The sequence below is a fragment of the Patiria miniata genome, unplaced genomic scaffold (genome assembly GCF_015706575.1).
Source record: "Patiria miniata isolate m_02_andy unplaced genomic scaffold, ASM1570657v1 HiC_scaffold_9, whole genome shotgun sequence".
NCBI lineage: Eukaryota > Metazoa > Echinodermata > Asteroidea > Valvatida > Asterinidae > Patiria > Patiria miniata.
Window position 1 is genome coordinate 18,928,085 of NW_024037076.1, and position 26,470 is coordinate 18,954,554.

General features: G+C 39.8%; 1 protein-coding gene across 4 annotated transcripts; it reads right to left on the minus strand.

Annotated features, from left to right (window-relative positions):
• LOC119720518 lies at window positions 1-26,470 on the minus strand. 4 transcript variants are annotated; one of them, XM_038190215.1, is made up of 5 exons: window positions 26,246-26,470; window positions 12,960-13,116; window positions 4,698-4,923; window positions 3,499-3,675; window positions 1-3,149 (listed from the first exon to the last, which is right to left on the minus strand). In XM_038190215.1, the coding sequence occupies exons 3-5, from the start codon at window positions 4,912-4,914 to the stop codon at window positions 1,930-1,932; spliced, it is 1,614 nt and encodes a 537-aa protein (XP_038046143.1). In that variant the 5' UTR covers window positions 4,915-4,923; window positions 12,960-13,116; window positions 26,246-26,470; the 3' UTR covers window positions 1-1,929. The 4 variants fall into 4 exon arrangements, with proteins under 4 accessions (XP_038046143.1, XP_038046142.1, XP_038046144.1 ...); XM_038190214.1 differs by lacking the exon at window positions 26,246-26,470 and adding an exon at window positions 15,010-15,427; XM_038190216.1 differs by lacking the exon at window positions 26,246-26,470 and adding an exon at window positions 15,006-15,427.

Genomic DNA, 26,470 nt, shown 5'->3' on the forward strand with positions numbered 1-26,470 from the left:
CTGCCTGTGCCCAGTTCCATCTAATTTTGCCAGAGAACGCCTCACATATTCTCATACTCCCCTCAAAAGAACAACAAAAAGGCAAAACAGCCAACCACAAACAACAGATTTGGGACGTGAATTGGGAGCGCCTTTTTTTATGTGAAAAGTTCCATCTTGCTGATAACCTCCAAATATCTTAGCATTCTTCCATTTTTTACAAATAAAAATTGGTTATATACTAGTGCAGGAATAATACAAACTTGAAACAGTGTCAATGGAAACAATGTCTTTCTTTTCTATTTTTTTAAGGGGGGGGGGGGGTGGGGATGGGGGGTTGGTGCCTGACTTATCCAAATATCATAAACAAATTTCATGGCGACGCCAAGCACAGCGCTGCCAAGCTCAGAACTGAACTCGGCACGGAAAGTTTTTTTTAGCAAAAATTGGAAAACAGCAAAGAGTTGTGTAATGCTTATTGCTACTAGCTGATTCGCTGCTAGTTTTTTTTCCCTCTACTAAGCACCTATGTTTTCATTTTTATTTAATTGGTTTAATTTGTTAGCTTTGCAGCCCAATCAAATTGGAACCTGATTCAAATAAGAAATGTACCTAGTTTACACACAGCGTTCCAAATTTCGGCTCCATTTCTCACAATTCCGTCGGATAAAGTCATTGAAAACACATACGATTTGACTTTTCTTCTGGTGTTCATAAACAGGTAGTCCCAGATTGCCACAAAGCCACAAGAATACTTTTCAAAGCATGAATACACAAAAGTGTGTGATGAATTAAAAACTTTATCTGTAATTGTAATTTCTTTTTCAAATAAGTTCACTTTTGTCTATCTGAAAATACCTTACGAGACCGAGTGAAAACTTTTGGGCAACAATGCTACCAACAAAACGAAGTAATAATGTCCAATATTTCAGCTTTGATGCCTCTATTTCAGTTTGCATGAATTTTGAAGTACGAATGTAAACCCCCCCCCCCCAAAAAAAATTAAAGAGAAAGTTCGGGACAGGTTCGAGTCCCAATATAAGCAAGTCTGTAGGTTTTCTTTTCAAAGGCCGATAATACGGAACAAAAATTGATTAAAGATGCATTCCCCATTCAATTTTTGAGTTGCGCCTTGAAGAACAGATTTCTTGTTTTTTCAATTGCCATTTTCCTAGCAATGGAAAGTTACTAATTTTTGAATGAGACAGCTAATGAAAAAAACACCGATAATTAGTTTAATACTAAATGATTTCTTCACACAATTTGAAGTATTAGCTGCCAGACAATAACTTGGCTCTCGTAGGGCGGGTTCATATTGGCGCAAAAATGAAACCCCTTTTTAGAGGCTTGCAGATGCCAAAAATCAGAATAAAGAAGTTTTTTTTGTCAAAACAAAACATACAAATTGAAACTTCGTCCATACTTTTGAAAGCACGGAGTATTCAACTTAACATCACTGAAGGGAAAACTACACACTGGAAAATTGTTGGGGAATGCTTTCTTAATGCCCACAAAAAAATACTAAATAAATAACAAACAAAAAAATTAATAAATTCAGAAATACATGTATAGCATAATCTGGAAGGAATCGTGTTTCTAAAAACAATGAATTTTGTATATGGAGGCTGTTGTCTGTTGAGAATTCAAAAAATGGTGTATTGCCAATACAGGATTTTTTTAAAGGCCAATCAAAATCAGTGAGAACAAGCTTAAGTTGGTGAAGATTAAATGGCAGTTCCAAGTTTGAATATAAAATATTTATGTACTGATACGTTTAAGGTTATCCATACTCTTTAATATCACTGGTAAGATTACATTTCATTTCATGAAAACTGGATAATATTAAAGGACAAACAGTTAAAATGTACTTTGTCTGTTAAGTTAAAACCTTCCAAATTCTCAGTCGAATTCTGTCATAAAATCACTCACAAGAATACTGGCAAATGTGTGCTAGCGCACGGCTGACTTGGGTCCCGTTGTGCACTCTGCCAATCTTAAGTAAGTCGCAAGGGGATCGTAAGGTTTATCGCAATCAGTCTCAATCCTTCTTGTGTCTGGTCTAGTCTTGGATGTTCCATGGTTAGCTGCATTGGTTTCATCTCGTTTGAGTTTGCTGTCAGTTGGCTCTGAGCAATTATTGTTCATCAGTTTGTACTCCGCCTCTTCAAAGCAGGTTAGTAATCTCGACTCAGGGTTTTCTTTAGACGGGGACCTTGACAGGCCGCATTGTTTGTTATTGCAGTTGCTCCTGTCTGGGGTACATGTATGACTCAATGCCAATTCGTTCACAGAGACTGCATTGATGAGTAAACAGGGCACGTTCTCTTTCCTTAATTTGCTGCGGGGCGGTGCCTCGATCGGCTCTGTCCTTCTGTGCGGCGACGGTGGCGCACTGTGGATGTTGGCCGGCTCAGTGCGGCTCCGGAGGAGTATCCTTGGTTTGAGGTCTCGCCTGCAGTCCGGCGGCGACTGGCCGCTGTAGTCAGACAATGGTGGGACCGCGTTTCGGGACGAGGGGGACAGCTGCTGGGACAACCTGGCATCCAGGACTCTCTGCATCTCGCAGAGTTTCTGGTGCTCCCTGTGTCTCAGGCACATGGCGATGTAGTCGGTGGACACGCACACCATCTCTTTGCTGTTGTTGTATGCGTTCTCCCTCAAGGAGGGGCTGCTTTGGCAACGTTTTGGGCTGGCCGATGATGAGCATCCGCAGATCCCAAGCACGTTGGAGTTGACGTCCAACAGGCACTTGCGTTCCTCCTCGCGCTGCTGCGCCGCGCTCTCTTGCGTCTCCTCCCGATTGGAGACAAATACGCCGTCGGTGTCCGAGCAGCCCAGGTTGCAGAAGGCCCCGCTGTTCTTACACTTCTGCTGCCACTCCTTCAGGTTACAAACCAGCGATGCGGGAATATAGCCCAGGTCCTGCTGCAGATTGTAGGCAAACCACCAGTTCTTGCTCTCCTTCTGCAAGACGGTCAGCACCTCTCCCTTCTGGAAGCTCAGGGCTTGTAGATCGTCACCCGCCGTGAACTCCTCCAACGCGATGTACTCACGGTTGTCCATGTGCAAGGGGATGTAGTTGTGGTTGATTTTGGATCGCGTCATGGCAGTCAGGGGTGCCGTTACCGTGACTGGGATCGTCCGAAGAAGGCCATCCTTCAATATTAATCCTGAATGAAAAACAAAAACCAATGAATTAAACATCAATTACCTTTATAGTGGACATGGGGAAACAAACAGATCATATCAAAACAGATGTTTTGTTTAAAACTTGAAAAAAATTAACAATCACCGCATCTGTGATGACAGAAATGTTTCCACTTTTGGCAGATCATGGCAGATCATGGCAATTTTGGCAGCTCATGAGCATTTTTGGCCCAGTCTTCTGAGCAATTCACTGACCGATTAACTGACTGACTGACTTATTGAAACCGTGTCTTCAAATAAAGCCCTCAAATAATGCAATAGACTTTCAGGTCCAGCTGGACTCGGAAAGCCTAGTGTTTTTTTTTGTTTTACCTGATTCATCTAGAGGTGATCCCCGATAGCACTGGACCAGGCTGCACAGATCCCTGGCCTGTATGTCCCGACCTCGTTCCTGACATCGGTCCCGCCGGACGTAGAACATGGACTCCAGCGTCTCCACCAGGTAATGGTTGACCGTCATACCGGTGCAGACTGAGATGACAAAGTGACCTGCGGGAAAGAATAAGGATGGAAAAATAGTTGATCATCAATTTTAAGGGCCCAAATTGTGGATGGAGCCTATTAACCTTAACCCTCAGGGGCTCATTTGAATAAATGTTTGTAGAATCTTGTTGAATTGAGTTTGTTTCTGCATTCAATAGGGGACGTTGAACAAAAGAGGACAATAGGGTCCCCATTCCCGAGAGGTCCTCTATTTAGATTCGTGTACAAAACATGTGGGAGGTCTTCCTAAAAAGAGTACAAACAAAAGAGGGACAATAGGGGGTCCCCGACTGCAGGCAATTGGGTGAGCATAGCTACAACCAAAATGTAGGGTTAAATCTGGATAATACAGGGTGAGTAAAACAAACCTGAAACCCAAATGGCAGGACCAATTCCTGAATGAAGTTTTGCCTCAAGCACATTCCAAATCTAGGATATGAAAGCCCAATCAATAAGCTTTCTTTTTAATAATACAAGAATCATTCAAATCACTCATGTACTTTTTAAGTTAGGGAATTTTGAACACAAACACTGTTTTAAAGTTCTGTCCATGGATCACGAAAAAGGTAAGTGTTCTTCCAACAAGACAAAAACAATTCACAAAGGGATGTGTGTGAATCGATTTCGTTTTGCCGAAAGAACACTTACTTTTTTTGTGTGATCCATGGACAGAACTTTAAAACGGTGTTTGTGTTGAACATTCCCTAACTTGAAAAGTATATGAGCGATTTGAATGATTCTTGTACTAAAAGAAAGTTTATTGATTGGGCTATTATAATGTTAGATTATAAAAGTGCTACAGGCAAAACTTCATTCCAAAATTAGTCCTGCCATTTGGATTTTGTTTTTTTGACTCACCCTGTATAACGCCAACACTTGGGTCATGTCCATGCAAACAGTGCAATCATCAACTTTTTTCATAAGTGGGAGATATTCTTTATGATCATCGATGGGTAGCCGACTTTGTCCAAAATCAAGAAGCAAAATAATGGGAATAGTAGGTTGGCCGTTCAATATTGGTCACTCACCCCCTCTGTTGCTGCTCTGCCGGACCAGAAACAAACCCTCGGCCGACTGCGGGTTCTTCAACAGTAAATCCTCGGCCACGCTTCGTGCCAATAGGCCGTGGAACCACAGCGGGACGCCCTCTGGCGTCGACGGCCGGCCAGTCAGCCTGCTCGAAGGGGGTGAGAGGCACGAGGCGGACGTGATGGGTGCCGTGCACTGATGCTTGGAGCTCGACATATTTCAGTTCTGCAGAAAAGAGAAAAAAAGGGAAAAAAAGGAAAATTTTAAGGACGTTTCTAAATTTGCTGCCACAGCTGAAAAGTCGAATTTGTGAAAATTAACGATTAAGAAGGATAAATACATAATACATATTTACACAAGGGTTTAAGCGATGCAATTATTCACAGCATAACCCTACAATAACTTACACTCCCTTGGTGATTTACAATCAAGTTAATCTCAAATCAAAGCCATATCACTGACAAGACAAAAGAACGAACAAGGGATGAATAAGACAAAAGAATGTCTTTTTGTAACGGTTCATTTGAGCAGCTTGTTACAAGACATGAGACTGGACAACATTTCAGTTGACCAATTATGTGAGGATATTACTTCAACTCTGGGTTGAGTCCAAAGTTGTCATCCTCTGCTTTGAAGTGAATCTTGAATCTTGAAAATATGACCAAGACAAAAGGTTACAATCCATCCAATCAATACATTACATTACAACATTACAGACCGGCATCATTCCACAATACCAACTGTCCAGAGAACAGCACAAGACAACCGTGGGATGACCGCCCACGTACAAGCTTTGCTCCTCGGCAAGCAAAATGACCAACTCCATCCAAGATTTCCTTTCACTTTGTGTATCCTCCTCCTCCGCCACAAATGTTATATTCACATTCCATTGTTAGCCTTTTCCCTTCTTTTTTTTCCCTCCTCATTTCCTCCATGGTCTTTATCAGTGTGGAGTGACTCCAGATGACTCCAGACCTTACACCTTAGTCACAAACCACAAAATAACCTCGCAAATTGTAATGATGATAGCTTGTACTTTAGGGGCAGTGTTATGACGCAATATCAAGACCGCTCTACACATTTACAGGTCATGGTGTGGTCTGACGTACTTTCTCTGTAATTTCTTCTGTTACCGCCAAAGCCTGCGATGTATCAACGTCAAAACCTTTCCTCAGACTTTTGCTAAAGTGAACCGAAGGTGAGAGAGATGAGGGGGTGGGGGTGGCAGAAGGGATGATGCTTTAAACATCTGGTTTGGTACTTCACAGTTCACGACAGAGGACGAACAAGAAGAAGAAGAAACTAGAGTAAAATAAGGCAGGGCAAGGACATGTGGCAACTAAGATAGGTTGTCTCTCCACAGGAATATAAATAAAGATCCGTTATATCACACAGGCCAGTTTGGGCGGAAGCGCGGGGCTCATGGAGAATTCCAATAAAGTGAGTGGGCTTGCGGAGTCTAGCTCTCCGTGATTTGATTACCGCAGTTTTTTTTTTTCTTCTTTTTTTTTCTCCCAGCTTATGATGGAATGCCGCCATACACTGGATAGGGCGGCAAAGGCAGTGGCTGTTACGGTAATTAATTATGCAAATTTGGCCGGCAATCAAGTTGGGATGCATGAGAGGAGAATTGTGGGGAGGGGGGGGGGGTTTAGTTGTCGGAGGGGAAAAGTACTTGAACTCATGAGTTTCATAACGGCTGATTATGATTCGAATTTGATTCGGTTCATATTTTGTTACTTTAGGTACTTAACATACATGTACTTGTTATGTTTATTGTTCATGGGGTGGATTTGATTGCGTCATAGCATTTGACAAATTTGTTAATCACACAAAATTGACACTTTAAATATTTGTTTTTCCGAATGTAACATGTACATGTATGCATTAAGACATTTCGCCTGACTTTTGAAATTCTGATCCGACTCCCGGTGTATGCAATTTTATGCTGCCACTTTTTTCACACTATCTTGTTAAAAGTGTTCATCTGGCAGTGAAACTTAAAAGATTGAAATAGTATGTGTGCAATTTTATGCTGCCACTTTTTTCACACTATCTTGTTAAAAGTGTTCATCTGGCAGTGAAACTTAAAAGATTGAAATAGATAATACTGAAAAATGATTTATGTTTTGCATGGTACAATCTGTATCTCACAGTAGACTTATGTCTCGTGCAATGTCTGCCATAACGTACCTCATGCAAAAACACTAGCAATTCAATTTGAAATTGTTTTTAAAATGCACCGTGATACAATATTAGATTGGGCCAATTTCTCTGCTCAAGTATGCTGTCAAATTGCACTTTATCATCCATGTGCTTTTTCTTACAACCTTAAAATTGGAATCCTTTTTTGCTTCAATTTTGCTTCAATGATAATCTGCAATTATTTTAGTATTACCTCTGCGAACTGTTCCTTATATGGGCAATTTTAGCATCACAAACATTACATTACATTCCTGCGTCACGGGCATTAGCATGGCTAATTGGCTCTGTCACGGACATTACAAATTAAAAAAAAATATTAATGCCCGTGACAGAGGTAATTGACCATGATATCTAATTAACGATTCTGAGAAATCGTTCAAAACTCCTAGTCTGAAATCTCCTTGATTATTACTAGATGATGGGGAAACATTTTCAGGTTGATTAACTGAGCTCCCAAAGTACGAAAAAATATGGTCTGACTTGTAAAGTCTGTGAGGCTGCAATTGCCCATATATTTAAAGTTAATAGACAACATTTGATTTTGCTGTAATTTTCAGTAATGGTTGGATTTGGGGGTTAGTATTTTATAGCAAATATTGTCACACTGACCTGTTTTGTGTGTTCATAGATGCTGGAAAAACCCAGAAAAAAAATGTTGTTTTTTGTAGTCTGGTTCCGTGACCCTGCTTCAAACGAAACAGAGCAATTTATAGATGTCGGGGGAATTTTTGGAACAGGGAATCAGACCCGTTCGCGAATGTGTAACCGACTGCAAACAAAATGTGGACTAACTAAATTTGGTGAATTGGGGGCAGTATTTGAAGAAAGTCATTTTGTTTCCAACAATGGTCAGCTGACCATCGCTGGAAATTGAAACGAAAATTCCACTTTTCTTGAAAATGACAGCACGCTTGAGATTATTATTCACTAACAGTCAAGTAAGGCATTTCATATTAATTTGGTAGTTTTGTTTTTTATTTTTGCAAATATTATGTATATTACCGGTACCTTTAAAAGCCAAAAAAAAAAAAAAAAAAAACCCACTGCATTTCACTAATTTATATGACATTCATTACATTTTTTGTCCAGGTACAGCATTTCCACAGGAAGGTTATGATAACACATCACAAAAGACATTCAATCCTAACCAAACTGTTTGTCTAGACTTGTTTTGCACAGAGTTCTGCAGATTTCACAGCTCTGTTGCTGCCCTAGAAAGAAAGAGTAAGTTTAGGAGGCAACCTTTTACGGAAGAAAGTAGGATAAGGAAACAAAACGGGGGAAAAACCCACAAGCAGCATAAAGTTGTAGATGCAAAGTTATCACAAGGAAAAATAGAGTGTAACTCGAGGCGCATGCAAAAAAAACCTGAACATCTCCAAAACTGTCGGATCTTGCAAGACAGACCGTTGGGAATTGCGAAAGGCAACGAAACCTTAGACAGTTTCCATTTATCGGGACTGGCCATATAGAAAATCTCAACAATACCTACATGTGTACACTAGCGGGTCTATACAGGTACATACGTAAACGGCCAGACGGAACCGATCCGAATGTGTGTTGATATATATATATTTTTTAACGTCCCTGGAAGATTGGAGCAGATTTCGGAGGGAGATTTTGATCCATCCTGGCGATATATAAAACTTGTTTTTCCGGGCGCTCTCGAAAATAGAAGTTTAAACGTGTCTTACACGTGCGTGTTCTTTTTCAGTTTTAAGAAGTTCCGGTTATTAAAGGGCAAAGCGGCAGCCTGTCGCGAATAGATGCCCATGTAACACAACGACCTTAATTATATTTGGAAACTTATAAGGTAAAGAAGACTGTCACAAACAAGGGCAAGTCTGAACAAAAAAGTAGAGGACGAATGATGTGGCACGCGCACATCCACCAAGACTTACATTTGCGATTCTTGGACAAGTAATAATTTTTTTTTAAACTTAATTTCTCAAAGTCATAACAACAAAAATGGCGCTGCCCCCACTTTTTTAAACTTTGTTTTCATAGGCCATATCAATGAAAACATTTAAAACTTTTTGACAAGAATAACTGAAAAATTCAAACACTTTCTGTTTAAAAAAACAAATTCACTTTTTCAAAATAACGATAAAACTGCAGTAAGTCAGAAATAAAAACAACTGACATTTAGCACTTTAATTAGGGTTGAGATTAAGGAAAAGGCCAAATCCTCGAAACGATCGGCACAGGTTTGGGTGCCAGTGCGAGGGTCCCAGACCTAGTGGGTCTATGGTATATATTTGCATGAGCCTATAGGCATCCATTAAAATACCAATTTCTTCATGTTCTTCATGTTGTATTTACATTTATCTATAGAAACATGTAAAGACACCTTTATGGTAAAACCTCAGGAATTCCAGATTTAAAAAGGGAGTTTTAAAAAAATCCTGACATCCAGAAAAATCCTGACAAATCTCACCCCTGATCTGATGAAGTAGTGGTTTACCACAAAAGCTACTTTTTTATGTTTCATATTTCACGCATATGAAAATGCAAAGCACACTTGATGCCAGTTGAACGGTGTTTAATCTTGTGAATTCGCAGCACAAATGTTAAAATGTGTCATTGCAAATTGCACATTTGAACCAACTACAGAATGGACCTTATTATTAGAGTGATACTTATAAATGTTAGCTGTATAACAATAAATGGCTATTCCCTACAAGAACATTGGAAAAAAAGATACAATGTACTACTGGTTTTTCCCAAAACATTTTTTTTTTGGTTATACATTTCTTAACAATCCTTACCATTAATTGCTTGTTCAAGTGTTGAATTAATTCTTAACAACTAAAGTGGGCAACAAAATTACTAGGCAACAGATCGACAAGGAGTGGTGGATATTTCCAAGACAATCTGAGACAATTACTGGAAGATTATTTATATTAACATTAAAGTTCTTTAATTATATTTAACAATTAGTCAACATTACCAAAAAAACTAAAAGTTTTTTCAGAAAAAATAAGTTCATTAAAAAGATAAAAAAAAAATATTTATGTAACTTTAAAAAAACAAACAAACAAACATACCTCTTTAGTAGCAAGATAATCCTACATTACATCCATTTATATTCCTGGTTTCTTTCAAGCTTCGCTAACGATCGCTTTTCTCAACTCGGACATCCTACGCCGACACACTCACACAGCACACAAAAAGTATAATCCACTGTCATCATTGGTGACAAGACTACAAATGCCTATAATCCAACCACTGCTGGATCACTATACAGAGCTGCGTCCACACCAACCGTCCAATCAGCAGCCAGCATCAAAGGACTACTACGCACCATTTCCTGTTTATTCATTCACCCGACCGACCAATCAGATTGGGGCCTCACTGTGGGACTGGCGATCAGACTTTGTTACAAAGGACATTGAATTCAATCAGTGTTTGGTCACTCAATGCTGCAGTGTGTCCTTGTCCTATGCATGGCCCGGTTATTTTGACAACCGGACGATTACACTACTGAAGGACCCATACCTTCCATTATTTGTAAACTGCCCCACTACTTGAATAGCCCTTAAATTACAATGTAACAGAAGTGACGATTACGACAACATAATACTCCCCCCCCCCCCCCAAAAGGAAACCAACCGGACAAAATACTTCTTGATCTAAAGCAGAGAGAAGAGTTGAGTTTTGGTTGTCAAGCAGCAAGGGTAGTGCAAAGTAATCCCTCTTCATTGAAAAAGAAGAGAAAAAAGGTAGTTGACAGTGCAGCTGTTTTAATGACTTAAGGTATTTGTCCCCACCCCGAGGCTTTTTTTGGACACAATGGGGGGAAGAAAGAGTAGAGAGTTCCGAGTGAAGAAGTCACAAGGTTAGTGCTTGCGTCACAACATGTTGGAGTAAGAAGAGCTGCCAGTGGGGGGTGGAGGGGGTGGGTAGAGGGGCGATGGGAGGGGTGGAGGGGGGGGGGTGGGGGTTGGGTGTTGGGAGAAGTGTCAACGTGGATATGTAAAATAGGTAATGCCAGATTTGGAAAGGAGTTTTATTCCACAAAAACGGATTGGATAGCAGTTTCAATTTACTTTTCAAAACAACAACGAAACTTTTCTTCTGGTTATCATAAACACTGTGATCAAGTTATGCACGTGTTACAATTACCACGGTTTTCTTAAAATAGCTATGTTTGATTTTTATTACGGATTTGTGAATTGGTTACTTCAACTGATTTTCGCTTTCCTTTTCATGATTCCATCATGCCTAGAATTGTGCATCATCATCTTTAAGAGCCATAAGGGCAACAAAGAAAAATTACATGAAAAATCAAATAAGTTCGAATAATTCACAGCTTTTTGCTAGAACATCTTATTATTTTTTTAATGACAATTTCAAGAGAATGTTTTTTCCTTCATAATTGTCCAATTACTGATTCTCAACCTCTTTCCCAGTTCCATTAACATGGTTCATTTTTGAGCGTGTATCTCTATTTTTTCTTCTTTTTTAAATTAAAAAAAAAATAAAATATTATTTCTGCACGATATGTAAATGGTAAAAAAACCCAACCCCTACAAAAAAACATTGATGCTTGCAGATTGTGACACTCGTCGACAAACTCCCTATTTAGCTAAAGTAGCCAAAAGAAAAAGAAAGAATTTTTTTTTTTTTTAAATGTCTACCTATTGCGAATATCGACCAACGTACATGTTCTTGATGTACAATGCACATATAGAAAGTGAAAAACTTCACTGATCCCCTATGAATGGGCACCGACTGGAATTTTAAGGCCACAACTCACAAGTTACACTGATTACACCTTCAGAGGAACAATGGCTATCGAAACCGATTATTTCTGTGACGGGAGGAAAAAGAAAAGAACCGTCGGGCCTTGAGACAGACTATTGTGTCTCAATGCCAACTGTCAAGTTGTGGCACTGTCAGAACCCTCAATGACCCCAAAAAATCACGGCCGGCGAAAAATCCCTGACTTACATTGTCTGGCTAAAGAGTTAGCCGTCAAACGGAATGCATAAGATATTGGGGTAATTGCATCAATGTGACCATTTGTTACTTAAGCTTGGATGCCAAGATCACACAAAAGTTGGGAGTGTGACGGTGCGGGTGGCAAAGGCCATCATGGTGTAACCTTGGCTTGCCCTGGGAACGGGGGTGTCTCTTTTGGTCGATGGCGTTGGCGGTTGTTTCTGCGACCGTAACCAGAAACATGTTTGATTGAACCACCACTGTCATTCACGCAGAACCACGCTGCGCAGCGCTATACGAACTTTGCGCAGAACCGAAGACCCAAAACGCTTCAATAAAACATGAAAACAACCCCCAACATTTGTTTTAAGAACAATTCAGCATTAGGTGTGTAATTAAGATTGTCCTGGCATGTCCGTGAATTGACTCCGAGGCGAGTGACACGTGCCAGATGTGTGAGACTTGGTAGGTCTGCTTAAGGGCAGCACCACCATTACCTTAGTTTCACTTTCTGAGATTCACTAGAATTATGGTGTAATACTAGCGCTGTGCATTTTCGAATAACTAATAATCGGAACTTGGGTTGTAAGAATAGATAACACCACAGACATTTAGTGCCATCTTCTCAAGACCGCTTGCATCGTTTTAATATTCAATTAAGTTAGTTAAATGCTATGCAGATATTTGCCAAATGATCAAACACTCAGATATTTGTTATATTCGGTACAAAATTTGGGAATATATTCAGTCCACTATTTTTTTGCAAAGCAGAAATCTACTGATGAAAGGTTTGAACATGGCCACAACGGTCAGGCGGCCAGATCAAATAAGTGGCCGTCATGTGCAGTTAAAATGACTTAATGCCGGTCCATACTTCATGCGAAAGCAAAAGTGAAGCAAATTTCATGACGTCAACAACTGAAGTTTCGCTGTGACGTTCTCCGTTACCTTAATGAATTGGCTTCACACCGACATCCCCATGAAGTATGAACCGACCTTTACACGTACAAAGAGTGGCAAAAATGTGGAAACGGTTTCTTTAACAAGGCCATGAATGCACATCCACATTCGTTAAGTGTACGTAAATTGTGCACTGTAAAAATCGTACTCACCCTTTTCATCATTCTTGTCCCATGACTAATTAAACATCACACTGTGACTGGACTTCTGACCAATGGCGATGAAGCATTAGGGTCATGTGATTAACTTGTTTCGGCTGTTAACGACTACTCTTCCTCAGCGTGCTGTAAGAGTTAGCACTTTTGGGTCCTGCAATAAGAGAAGAATGGTTAAGTTTAAAGGACGTGTTTAAATTCAATCTTCCGAAAACTCAATCACTGTGTAAAATCCTTGACAACACACGCATTGTTTAAAAATTTGACCAACGCGTGACATTGTCGCAAGAGGTTTAAGTGTTGGGGAAAAAATTGGTAATAAGCTCTCGAAACAGAAATGGTAGAACACTGTTTTGTCCATGCATTTAAAATCAGAACAGATTCTTTGAAAATGAGAGAAATAGATTTAGATAAAGTTTCTTAAGTTATACATCTACAATTACTGTAACTGTAAAAAGAAAAAGAAAAATACAATAAAATCTGGAAACCAAGACTTTTAATGTGTCCTACTAAACAAGTAACACAAGCCATCCATCTTTCTTTGGTGTTTTTGTTTGTTTACTCATTTAGAAACAGTGCAATTATACAATTTACAATTTTGTTGGGAGCTAGGGGAACTACTGAGTCAACACAGACTACAAAACAAAACAAAAATTATTCAGCAGAATGCCAATTTCTGATATGACGTATCAAAACTTCCTTCAATCTCAATAGTCAACCCACAGATAGCCTGTTGTCAAGCATTTCACTGTACATTATATGCATCCCATCCTGCATAAGTACACCATTATGACCTCATTTCAATTCATTTCATTCAAGAAGGAGCCAGAGTTTCTCAGAAAATAAACCACATGCTCCAGCACTTCAGGAAGTACTCCAGACCCTGTTGAAATTGAATGAAGGGATTACAGCCCCCCCCCCCCCACAAAAAAATCCTTTGGTCTAAGACAAATCAGAAGCATGCAGGACCTAAAATGAGTGTACAACTGTACGAGGAAATGTACACAGAATGATAGGCTCTGTTCAGAGTTCTTTCAGACTTTGAAGTTTCAAACATTCTATGATAACCAGTGTGGTATTTGTGTGATTATTTGTTGAAATTGCTAAAAGTTTAGGAATGTTCCCCAAAAATTCAGGCATTTCAAATTTAAATTTGAATCTAAATCATGCCAAATGTTAAAATTAAGTTAAACACCACAAATACCGACTCTTGAGAGTCATTTCCACAATATTTGTTTGATAGTTCTCACCGTAACTTCATATTTTGCAACACTCTGAGGCACTGCCACGGAGCGATATTTGCTACAAGTTACAGGCGGTGTATGGCGGCCAAATTCAAGTTCAAAACATGGTGTGTACAAAACCAATGGGTATTGTACACTGTGTGTACACAGGAATAAATGACGTGTGTACATGTCCACTGCCAGAGACTCAGGGAAAGTTGACGATTTAACCCATCACCCGCCCCTGCGAATATACATTGCCAGATCGTGCTTACATTTAACGATCACTTCTGATCATTACATTAAGAGTACTGCCAGTGTTCAGGATAATCGTAAAAACAGGGCTCGCATATATTTTCCACAAGCAAATATACCTGTCAAAATCCACTCTTGGTTGCATCCTTGTTTAATGAGTGCCCAAAAGCACAGATTAATTAAACAATGATGAAAAAATGAACATTTAGTCTGTATGATGCCAGGGAAAGTTTGGAACCAGAGAAACACAAAACAGAAGTGTGACACAAACAAACATGGTGCAAATATCTGCATTCATCCTTGCTACTGAATACAACACGTGCAGTAAGAAATAAAAGAAACCGGAACAGCCTCCAACAACAAAACCAAAAAGTGAAACACAAAAATTGTTACTTAAAATGGAATTTAGAGAAACAAAAAGAGTATCAATCAAATATGAAAAAGACACGTGTCACATCCATAAAAATACATGTTTTGTCAGTTATTTGTAGTCAAACTGGGACAAATATTCCTAAGCTGACTTCACAATCCAAAAATCCTAATCTTAATTCACATTCACGGTTACCTACTGTGTCTCAGGTTCACACATGCACACACAGCCATGTGGCGGTACATACGAAAGACTAGCTTTCCATCGTCGTGTGCACAACTGCTCCACTAAGAAATCTCCCCGCACAATACTGCCGCAATATTACAGAGTCCAAAGTGTGTTCAACGATGTCCAATGCACAGCCACAGCGTTGGCCGTCCACTGTACGTGTGGAGCAGTTCTTTATTTTCCTCTTCCGCGGTGGTTAATGGTAGAGACTGCCGAGTCATACTGGCCGAAGCCTGCCATCGCTATTTATTGGCAGAAGAGCGAGCGGACAGAGGTCTGTGCGGAGATGAACGAAGCTCGATCTCCTTGAGACTGATGACATCAAAGAACCAACACAGATGATGAGAAAGTGCTTGCCCCATCGGCAGCACGGCTCGTCAGTGTGGGCAAACCATTTAGCAAATAGCAACCGAGCTAGGGAGCACTTAAGGCTGGCTAGCATGTGGAAAAAAAGACATCCTGTTCTGTTCTAGTCACCCCCCCCCCCCAATCTTCATCTTTGAGCTGGCCATGTAATGACATGCGCAACAGCGCTTAGTGAATCGTTTGTACGTGGACGTGCAGATGGTTTCCAATTCTGTGTGCATTTTTAGTTGCAACATTGTATTTGTCTTGAAAACCAATTTTGAAAACATTCTGCCATATGTTCCTTTCGATTGGATTGTTATTTTAACAAGTGGACAGTTTTCCAAATGTGTTGTCTTCAAAATGTTAAAGTCTATGCATCGATAGATCATAGTAATTTCATCAGAATGTTTCCTCATTTGTTCAATGACAGCAGGCAACTGGGTATGCTAATGACTCTTGTGAGTTACTTGGCTTAATTATGCTGGCCCGCAATTTACAAAGGATGTCATAAAACGTCAAAACAACAGTGCTCATTATCTCCTTGTTCATCGTTTGTGTCTTCTGCAAAACTGAAACGTCAAAAATGTCAGGACTTGGAATATATCATCATCTAATTCACATCAAATCCATGTAGCAACTTTCAGTTTGTATATACTTCACTGCATGTACGTCATATTTGTTTTCTGTTTCTTTTTTTCCCGCTTAATAATGCCAAAGGGTTTGCCAACTTGGTTCCAAATTTGGCTACCCTAAATTTGGATATATACATGGAAGTTTACATGGCTCGCATTTTTATGACCATTGTACTGTACATGTTCATTTTTGTGGTTTGACCATGATGCCATTGACTGATGAAATAAAAAACAATGTTGGTTGGCAAGAGCTTCCGTTTTCAATGGATAATCCGCTTTCTCTCTTAAGTAATACCATTACATAGATATTGAAATTTTTGAAAGTTAAATTTGTAATAAAAAAAGAAAGAAGAGTTTTACTTCTAAGAAGATTAGGGGGTGGGTCAGATGGAGAAAATTAACAGATTTTGATGAACAGAGTTAAAAGCCTTTTTTTTAGGAGAGCTGCAGATATAACTTGCACAATAGGTGAAAAAATAATTGATGTTCTGCCAAGAGCCAGCACTGAAACTGAAACGAAAAGTTGGTCAATTCAACAACACTGTAAAGACAGCGGTCTGTTAAAATTAATGGCAAAATTAAAATAGAACTGGTATTTAAGGAGTACAAAGCAAGGGTGTAGACAAAAGGTGTGGGGTGGGGCTCTTTACGTAACCCTAAAAAAAAAGGGGGGGGAACATGAAAAAAATACTGCCTTAAAAGGAAAATTGCCCGAGAAACTGTGGTCAAAAGCGGCATACTGTACGGTATTTGTAGAGTATAGAACATGTAAGAAATTTGATCACATTTTTCCCCCTCAGTTACACACGTACACATGCTGCCCATAGAATGGGAACGTGATCACGGCTCTGACATTACCCGGTATGTTTCCACGGCGGGCCACAAGTAAAACGACAAATCATGAATAAAACATACATCCGGACCGGCTGATGAATGACTGGCCACGTGCTTTTAAAGTCAGGTTTATGCTCTGAAGATGGAAGAATATTTTTGCATGTGTACATGTATTTCCATTTTTAGTTTTGCCAAAATTATCGTTGATTGTTTATAAATAGTAATCAGAAACAAAAATGGAAAGATGGTCACTGGAATTCTCTCAAGGACCCTTAATGAATAAAAAAAAATTGCTGTTGTGGACTGACAATTATTATCGCCAAAACACACTGTATCAAAAAGGCTTTTTAATGGGGTATATTTTTTTAACTTCTGGAGAATAAATCCACCAATGAACACATTGTGTACATTTTCCCCCAATGTGTAAAAAATAACATGTACACCCCCTCATTCGTACTAATTGCAAGCCTAGTTCTATTTTTTGTGCCATGGTACAAAAAATATAATAAAAATATAGAGTACACAGCTCAACATCTTATGATTCATTCATTTAGTGGGCTGGCACCGGGTCATGAACGCTGACTGCATATTTACTTCATTTTTTCCTGCTTTAAGCATATTGCAATAAAATTTACAGACTTTTATTAAAACTGAAATATCCCATACGTGCCAAACACTCTGATTTAAACAACGAATTCTATACACATGTAATTAACAGTCAGAACAAGAAAGTACATGTTAACATTTACATTAGTACGGTATGCTGCATAAATTGTAGAAAAATCTTGAAGTTAATTACATGTACATGTAATAGACTGAAAACAACTGGCAAAAAATGGGGATTTCTAAAAAGATGAGAAGTGTCTAGTTCTTTGGATACATCTTCTAAGTCCAATAGCACCACATTTGCATTGTACATGTACAACAGGGGGAAAATCAAATAAAATCTTAGTGATGAAGGCACATGAACGTGCGCACTCTTTATGTGCACGCAAGCCGGTGAAAGCGTGTATCAGTAGACATGAGGGGAAAAAAATAGTACGTAGACTTCATACATAATTCATACATCCGGTAGAGGCCTTCGCAACATGGGCAGCATGCCAGATTAGCAAGGAGAGAGCTGGCTCGGATGTAAACACGGCACAGCTCTCGAAATACACTTGCTCTAGAATTACCTCGCAATATATACATTTTTGAGCCTTCTCCACGAAAAGCTTGGAAGTCTAAATCTGAAACTGTCTGCCTACATGTAGCGGTCTCTGTATAAACATGCACCTTCTAATTTTGCACAGCTAGAGACAGTCTATGTGCATGTTCTTGATCTAACCTTGATACTTTGACGAAAATAACATGAAAATTTAATCGGGCATTGTGTGGTGAAATCTCTCACGAGAGAATACAAAATTGGCTTTAACCAATAATATGTCATTTCTTTATTCAGGCCAATCGCAGCTATTTTTTCTTTTAATTCAGAGTTTTGAATAAATCATGGACTTTGAATAAATTACAAATTGTTACAATTCCAACATATTTGTTATAATCTGAAGCCGAAAGCAATGTCATGAATGACACTCGTTAATTTTTTCGATCTCAACATTATCAATACTCTTTGATTGAAAAAATAAAGTCTCCTCTCTATTCTTATTTAAGTATCACCTCTTCCGTCTGGTAAGGGGGAAAAATGACAGAAAAAGACACTATCTCCTGTGGACGGAAGGAAGGAAACCGTGGAGTAGTGAGGGGCGTATTTGTTGACAATCTTGCCTCGCTGCCAAAATCCACTGGATTTTTTTTGTCTTGAATTCTGAGGCTTGTACGGATATTTGAGTTCCGGTTGCAGGAAGAATTCGTCGTGGGGGGGGGGGGGCTGGGCTAGTGTTAACGCTGATCTTTCAGTCGGAAACTAAAGTCGAGACGACAACTGAAGGGTTCTTTAAATGGCGTGAGGGGATAGAGGCGAGAATACTACTCTTCCGATAAACCCTACAGATATGACTGGTTCCGAGTGGCAGGACTCGTTGAGAGCACCTAGGGTTTTAAAGAACCGGAACACAGCTGGTGTTTTTGTTTACAGTCCGAACTGACAGTAATTGGTGCTGAACGCAGGCCTGGAAAAAAAATAGGTTTCTATTCAAGTGTTGAAGAGGATTGTTTTTCAGTTAATGCTCTGTGAATTATCAGTAATGAGTTACGATTTATCAATGACGATCAAGATAATAATGATGATGATCATGATGGCACTGATGATGATGTTGATGTTGATGATGGTGTTAATAATAAATTATACAAATGGTAATTTATACAGCCCTCTTTAATCTAACAAATGATCAAAATTCTTTTCATTATTATTACCCCTGCTCATCAGGCCAATAAAAAATTCCTCATACTATCTCAGCTCCCTGGGGAAAAAATACAGCACACTCCAACCATTTTTCACCCAGTTGCAGACAGCTATTTCAAATATGACAACTATCCCTTTCCCTCGGATAGCCATTTTACCCCTGGGTTGGGGAGAAGCAATAAGTTGCAAAATGTCTTGCCCAAGGACACACGTACCACAACTCCCAGCGGGCTGGACTTGAACCCAAAACCTACAAAATTACCCACAAGATCTTGAATTTGGTGATCCAAACCATGAGGTCACAGCACTTCACGATGTCATGACAACGATAATTGGCAATGGTATAACAATTACGAAGACTAAGTTGATTATAACAATGACAAATAAAAAAGACAAAAACGACAGTGGCAAAAATAACGACAAAAGTGTCAGTGACAAAATGATGACAACAAAGTGACAATGACAAAATGACACTTACAAAAACGACAACAAAATGACATAGACAATGAAAAATGACAATGACAAAAATGATGACAAAAGCGACAAGGACAAAACCAACAGAAAAAAGTAACGATGTTTATCTTATCAGTTAGTGATTATGACAGTGATCTCTTTTGCTCCTTCGCTAAAATGCATCAACAAATCTAACAGGAGAAAGGAAGAGCAAAAAAACAAACGAAAGGAAGAAGCCTATCATCTCAGAAAACAAGACATTCCATCGCCCTTCATCAGCAACTGGGTATCGTCCTCCAATGCGAAGGGACTGAGAGCGTTTCCACCGAAGATGGCAAGAGACAAGAGCGGAAGTTCCTCCTACGCATTCAGTCAATACAGCTGGGTGGAATGGGAAACAGACGGATGTGCAGTGTGTGTGCATGCGTGTATTTATTGGTCTCACTGGGTAATCGGCCTCAAGTGGTGGGCAATTCTCTGCGCTCAATAAACGGGGGCTCTAAAAAGGGGGAAATTTCACAATATCCCAATGTTCTTGATTTTTGGCAGGTTTTCTTTCCTCCCAGTATTACACATGTAAAAATACACATTTTGTTTTGTCATAGACAATGAAAATATCTTATTGGCAAAACCATTGTTATCTTCACTGACATACACAACTACAAGTTTGTCAGCAAATTATTTTCTCTTTTTTGAGAGCATTTTAAAAGGGTTCATTAAGCACTTAAAACAAAGATCAGAAAATCACGCCAAAAGAACAATTTGTATGCTACATGTAACGGCTTGTGAAATTATTCTTTCTGGCATGCTTTTAAAGACGCATCGTTGGAAATTTCCGTTAGTAGTTCGGTTTTTTTTATTCTGCGAAGCGCGCGCACTCGTTGACTCAAAATTCACGTGCGCGTGGTTGTTTTAATTCATCGGATCAGTGTGTGACATCGCGTAGCTGCAATCGGCTCAGTGAGAATGTGTATTGGATGCTGAATTCGGGCCCAATTCAAAACATGATTCGGCAACTTTTGATTTGAAATCAAGATCCTCATGTTGTTTTTCTTGGAATATACAGCTGAAGCTGAGCTGAAACTTCATGAGATTAGTTGTTCAGCTAGCTCCCTTCCTTAGACTTTGAGCACTTTTGTTGCTTCATACGAACAAAATGTACAAATTACAAATGATGGACTGTACCTTTAAATACGTTTGTCCCTGAGTCCCTGGAAAACAGACCAATTATGAAACAAAAATAGGAATGAAAGGTGTTGGTCGGACAAAAAAGTATGTGACCTTATTTGTGTCCATCAAATCTCTAATGATAACAGTTTTTTCATCCTTAATTGTCTTAGGTCCGTGTGTTTTACTTTCAATTGTCTTCTGTTTATTTCCGTACATGTATACATTTGATTAAAGATCATATCTATGTATTCTGTGTTGACATTTTGAGCGTGGGTAGGCAGGCTTTAGGGCTTCAGTGTTTAAGTACACTTTTCTAATACCCTGGCTGGCTTGGAAGTTTTAATGTCCTTGTTTTATCTATCTCCCCCTTTTGTCTAACTGTCCACCCTCCCTTCTCCCCCAGCCATCCACTCCCGGGCCCTAATCCCCCCATGCCTTCTCCCATCCTAAGTCATGTCAGTCTTGTCTAGTCATACTTTTTTAACATTTTTTTGTTCCTTTTAGTTTTAATATACTCTATGATATAGAGGGCAACCCCCCCCCCCAAAAAAAAAATGCAACCCTAAAACATTTGCCTTTAAAAAAAAAAAAAAGGGATCGGTGAATTTTTATGTTTTGGGTATCAGATTAAAGCTGAGAGCTTTTTCTTTCAAACATTTTGTAAAAATCATGAAAATAGCTCTTTGGGTTGCTGAGAAAATGCCAATTAGGTAAAAGTAGTCCAAAAAATAGAAAACCCAGCTCTGTCGAGAATTTTGTTTTATAGAAATATCTTAAACATAATCAGAACCCCCCCCCCCCCCCCCCCCGACACCCAAAAAAGTTATACTGGTAATAATGTCCGCCTGTGCACAAAATACAGACAGAGCCAGCTTGGTTAGGTGCTATTTGTACACTATTCTGTAATATAGTGTTAATAATTGTCAGATTTGAACAGAACCCTCATTGAAAGTATGGTACGAGGCCCTCCCCCCTATTGATTTTCGGAGGCCAAGTGCCCGGACAAAAAACACCTGTCTACATTTCAAAATTGTTTGCTGAAGACCCCCCCCCCCCCCCCCCCAAACATTCCTGGGCCCAAAATAAGACATTAATTAGTCAAATTTGTACCTGTACAAGTAATGAATTTAAGCACCACGATAATGATTGTTCGCTGTACTTTAATGATTTGGGGATATTTCAGCCCACACACTAATCAAGTGAGATTTCATCTACGGTGAAAATAGCTCAAGTCTTGCACGCACACGCACATGTATGCATTATAATCATGATCATTATTATTATGTTATATATTTGGTAATGAAACCAAGGATTCCTCAAAAGCACCATAGGTACTGCAGCTTGCATGCCTGAAGAAACCCGTAAGGAGAAGAAAATGAGTACGGTACAGTGTTAGAGGTGGGAGGAAAAGCCCATTTGGCTTATTTGGTTTTGAGATATTTGATTCAAGTCCGAGCCCCAGTCACGTTTGCAGAAAATGATGTGCAATTATAGATGGACACGGACAAACAGACATGTAAGAGATGCGCTGTTATGAGAAATAGGAAGGGACAAACATTATTATTTGCATCACCTCCTGGAGAGTGGGGTGGTACAGTTCATGCGCTTAATGTTCATAGCGTTGCTTTAACATTTCTTTTGGAAAACGAACACCAGACTTATGTTTTTAAAAGGACATTTGTTTGAGTCACGAGTCATTAAAGTGTCAAGTCCGAGTCGTGATGGTCTAGACCAAGTCCGAGTCCCAGTCTGAGTCTTTTACTGATGTGATTCGAGTCCGAGTCACTGACATTGCAACTTGAGACGGACGCAAGTCTGAGTCCTTGACTCCACCAACACTGCCTGAAACATTACTCAGATGCATGGTACCCTTCCCCGAAGTACTTCATCTAATCAACGCAAACAATATACGGTACTTGCACTCTCAACCCACATGTAAAGGACTGTTCAGGTGGACATTTTAAGTACCACTTAAATGAACGACCGGTACACATTCATGTAGCCGTGAATGAACAGTGAATGGTATCAGAGTGTTTAACTACTGGGCCAATTCGACCGTCCTTTTTTGTCATCTTAGAAATGTGTCTTCAAAGAAAAGACGACACTGTATGACTCTTTTCACAGAAATCTAAACGCCTCTGCTAAAGTCCTGCTTTGTAACTGACATAACACACTCCCTCGGAATTTTGCAGTTCAGTAATTAGGAACAATGAGGGGTTACACACACTTTTATAAGGCAATTCAGTAGGGATCCTTTCAAGGAGACAATTTCCACAAGAAAAGACATCAGGGACTGCCCAGGGAGTCACTGTAGACAGAGCTCGGTGAAAATACAACCCCCGAGAAAATCAGAGTCTAGATTTCTAGGAATTATTAAGGTAATGCCGACAAGCTCTGTGAAGGTCTTTCTGATTATCATGGATGGATCTTAGTATTACGTGGGACGCTGCTATAAAGAACATCGTTGGATCCACAGAAAGTGTTCGTAACAACGATTGTTCGGTATAGCGATTTTGAACCGCTGGTACCCTCTTTTGACTATTAATGAACTGGCATTTCTCACAAGTGGTTTTCCCTTCTATTCCTTGGGGAAATAATAACATTCAAACACGATGTAACTATGGGTCGTTTGATGTTCGGGTATTAAAGGTGCATGGCCCAAATAGTGTTTAATACATGTACAACCGGTAGATTTTTTGTTCATCTGTTGACTTTTTTTCAACAACAGTGTTCGGCACGTTTTGTACATTAAAACCGGGAGCCATGGATGATGTTCGGTATGACCGAATGTTCGGTATAGCGGTGTTGGGTTTAGCGGCGTTCCACTGTATTAGTCTCCGATTGTCGGCAGACAGTCCAGATACTGGGTCAACCATGTACCATATATGGACTTGTGCACAAGTACCATCTCAAGGGGGGGGGGGGGTGCATACCTATCTATGTTCCCCAATACCCATGTTCCCCAACCCTAACCCTAACCCTAATCCTAAGGACTCTGGGAAACATACATAAAGGTATTGGGGAACATAGGTATTGGGGAACATTGGGTAGACCCCCCTCAAGGGTTAGCGAGGGAGAGTTGGGGGAAATCATTGGGTGTGATGGACATTCGAACGCATTGCCGGCAGCGCCTGACGCTCACACGATGAAGCTATGGGTTTGTGCACATACAGAACAAGTTGTGCGTACTTCGCGCTGCACACACACGGAACAGTACATGTACGTGCATGCGGTGCGACCCTCTATTTCGAGAACCCAAAGTATTTTATTTTAAAAATGTGGCTAGATGTTGGCGTATACCGGTAACTAAATGTTGTAATTAAGATATTTTCAATAAATCTATACCCATGTGTCGGAAGTCTTTTCAAATGTGTTTCAACAGGGGTTTTCCCTCGAAACCACATATGGCTCGAAACCACATATGGCCTACACTCGTCTTAAACGAAAAGACACTGCAATATGATTTGTACACACCATTCATGAGATAAGACTACCCTAAGACCAATCCTAAGTTAAGATGAGTTCAGCGGAGTTGCTAGAAGGTCAGGATGTTTTATCGATCCTAGGACGAGTCGTGAGATAAGACGAGTTACCCTTCCTAAGATTCGTCTTATCGTTTCGTGAAATTGGCCCCAGGAGTCCAATTCAGAGAATTTTGGATATTTTTGATGCGTCTTTCGGAAAACAGGTGGTACGTGTCTAAAGAGTATCAAATTATGAGATTATCAAAATTTGAAAAAATCAAGAGAAATTTACCTCTGATTACCTTTTGTACTACAGAACTGATTGAACAAGTAATAATATCGTATACAAACCTACTTCTCTTTAATTTGAACTTATTAAATTTGCCTGACCTTATTTGGTCATTCTCTGACAGTGCGTGTTTAACCTTAATAAATACACCATACATCACTTCAACTTCTAGTTCACTAATAATAAAGCTCAATTTTCCAGGAATCCTGCGCATCATGCCTATGGTCCCTCTGGCAAGAAGTAATTTACATACTATAAGGTCTTGTCAACAGTTGGTGTCTCCACTCACACACGTGTGGTTGAAATTGTAACAGAGTGTGTCTGGACATTATTTTGATAAAGTGTAACAACACTATAGCTTGTTTGTGGCCGTGTGAAGAACACCCAGGGAATTGTACTTTGGCCAATATGACTGAATGAATAAATATCTTGCGGTACGCATTTGCCAAAGCAACTGGCTGAGCCCCATGACTATTGGCTCAAGTCTCAATTCAAGCAGGTGTAGTGCCATGAGGCAAGGATATGCCTGTCACAATTGGTATGAACACAGAAAAAGGAACTTGTTTTGCATGCACAAATAGCAAGGGAACAACAATAGTTGGGATTGTATAACTGACATACCGGTACAGATCCATGTCATTTGATTGGTGGAAGTAACTCACATCACATGACATTCATAATTGCTTGGCTCCCATTCACGCCGGGGCTCAAAAAGTCACTTTTGCCCATGGTGAATGGGATTTACTAAGTACTCAACAGTTAGTATCATCCTTGTTCCATTGCACGGTATTTGTGTGCAAACTGCAAACTGCAAATGCATGCTGCATTGCAAGTAGTGCGTATTGTTCCCAAGAGCCAGTAGCTACAGAGTTGGGTGCAAACATTTCCCGATGGGGTGGTTTGGAAGAGAGAAATACATTTCCCACCAGTTCTGTGTTGAAATAGAAGTTCATTTTAACTGCAAATCAAATGACAATGAGCTATATGTTGAGTGGCTTTAAATTGTGAAATGGGAGGAATATTATCGCTCAGTAAAATCTAGACTTTTCCATTTCACTCGGCTTCGCCTCGGGAAATCGAAAAGTCCAGATTTTACCTTGCAATAATATTCCTCCCATTCCACTCTGAACCACTAAATATTTGTATAATGATTATAACTATAAGAAAATTTCGGCCACTGCCAGTGGGGGGGGGGGGGGGGAGCCCCCTCTGCGCCCCCTGGATCCACCACTGTATAATGTTGGCCAACACTGAATGGGAAGTCAGTAAAATGAAACAAAACCAAAAAAAAAATAAAATAAAATAAAAATCCCCAAAGTATCTCAAAAGGAAGTTTCCAAATTAACAACCTCCGTTTGACACGTTAACCTCCAGATGTTGCAGCTTAAGTTTTACAGCCCCATGCAAAAGGTAAAAGGTGAATTTCCAATTCCAAAAAATGCCACTGAGAATAGGTTGATCAAGTGCACCTGCCTCTCAACAGTTTCCACTTAAATCTCTTGAAATAAGCCTCTTCCCGACTTACCACATCCGCAGGATTTACCAGGTGTCTAACCTCAGCAACAACAATCGCCCACAGCGAGAAATAGAATGGAAAAAAACAAAAATCCGAAAGAGAGAGATCGAGAGAGAGAGAGAGAGAAATACAATATTCAGGCCACTCATCTTACACGTACCTCTCTCAATTTCCTCGAAATTTCAAGATTTCCTCTTCTCCTGCTTCATAACCACAACACCATGACCTGGTAAGTGCACCGACAGATTACTTAAACCTCAGGCGCTCCTAAAGATTCCTCGAATTCCGAGGAAAACTAACAATTAAGACAAACCCAGGGAGAGGATGATGAGCACCGGAATATCAACGCTCCCAGGCACAGGTCCACCACACTAATATGACAGGA

Bases quoted from the DNA above. Each gene is read 5' to 3' on its own strand.
- LOC119720518 (XM_038190215.1), bottom strand. From the start codon at position 4,914: ATGTCGAGCTCCAAGCATCAGTGCACGGCACCCATCACGTCCGCCTCG. The intron at 3,676-4,697 runs GTGAGTGACCAA...TCTTTCCCGCAG, and splicing joins GCAGAGCAGCAACAGAGGGG to GTCACTTTGTCATCTCAGTC. The intron at 3,150-3,498 runs GTAAAACAAAAA...TTTTTCATTCAG, and splicing joins ATCACCTCTAGATGAATCAG to GATTAATATTGAAGGATGGC.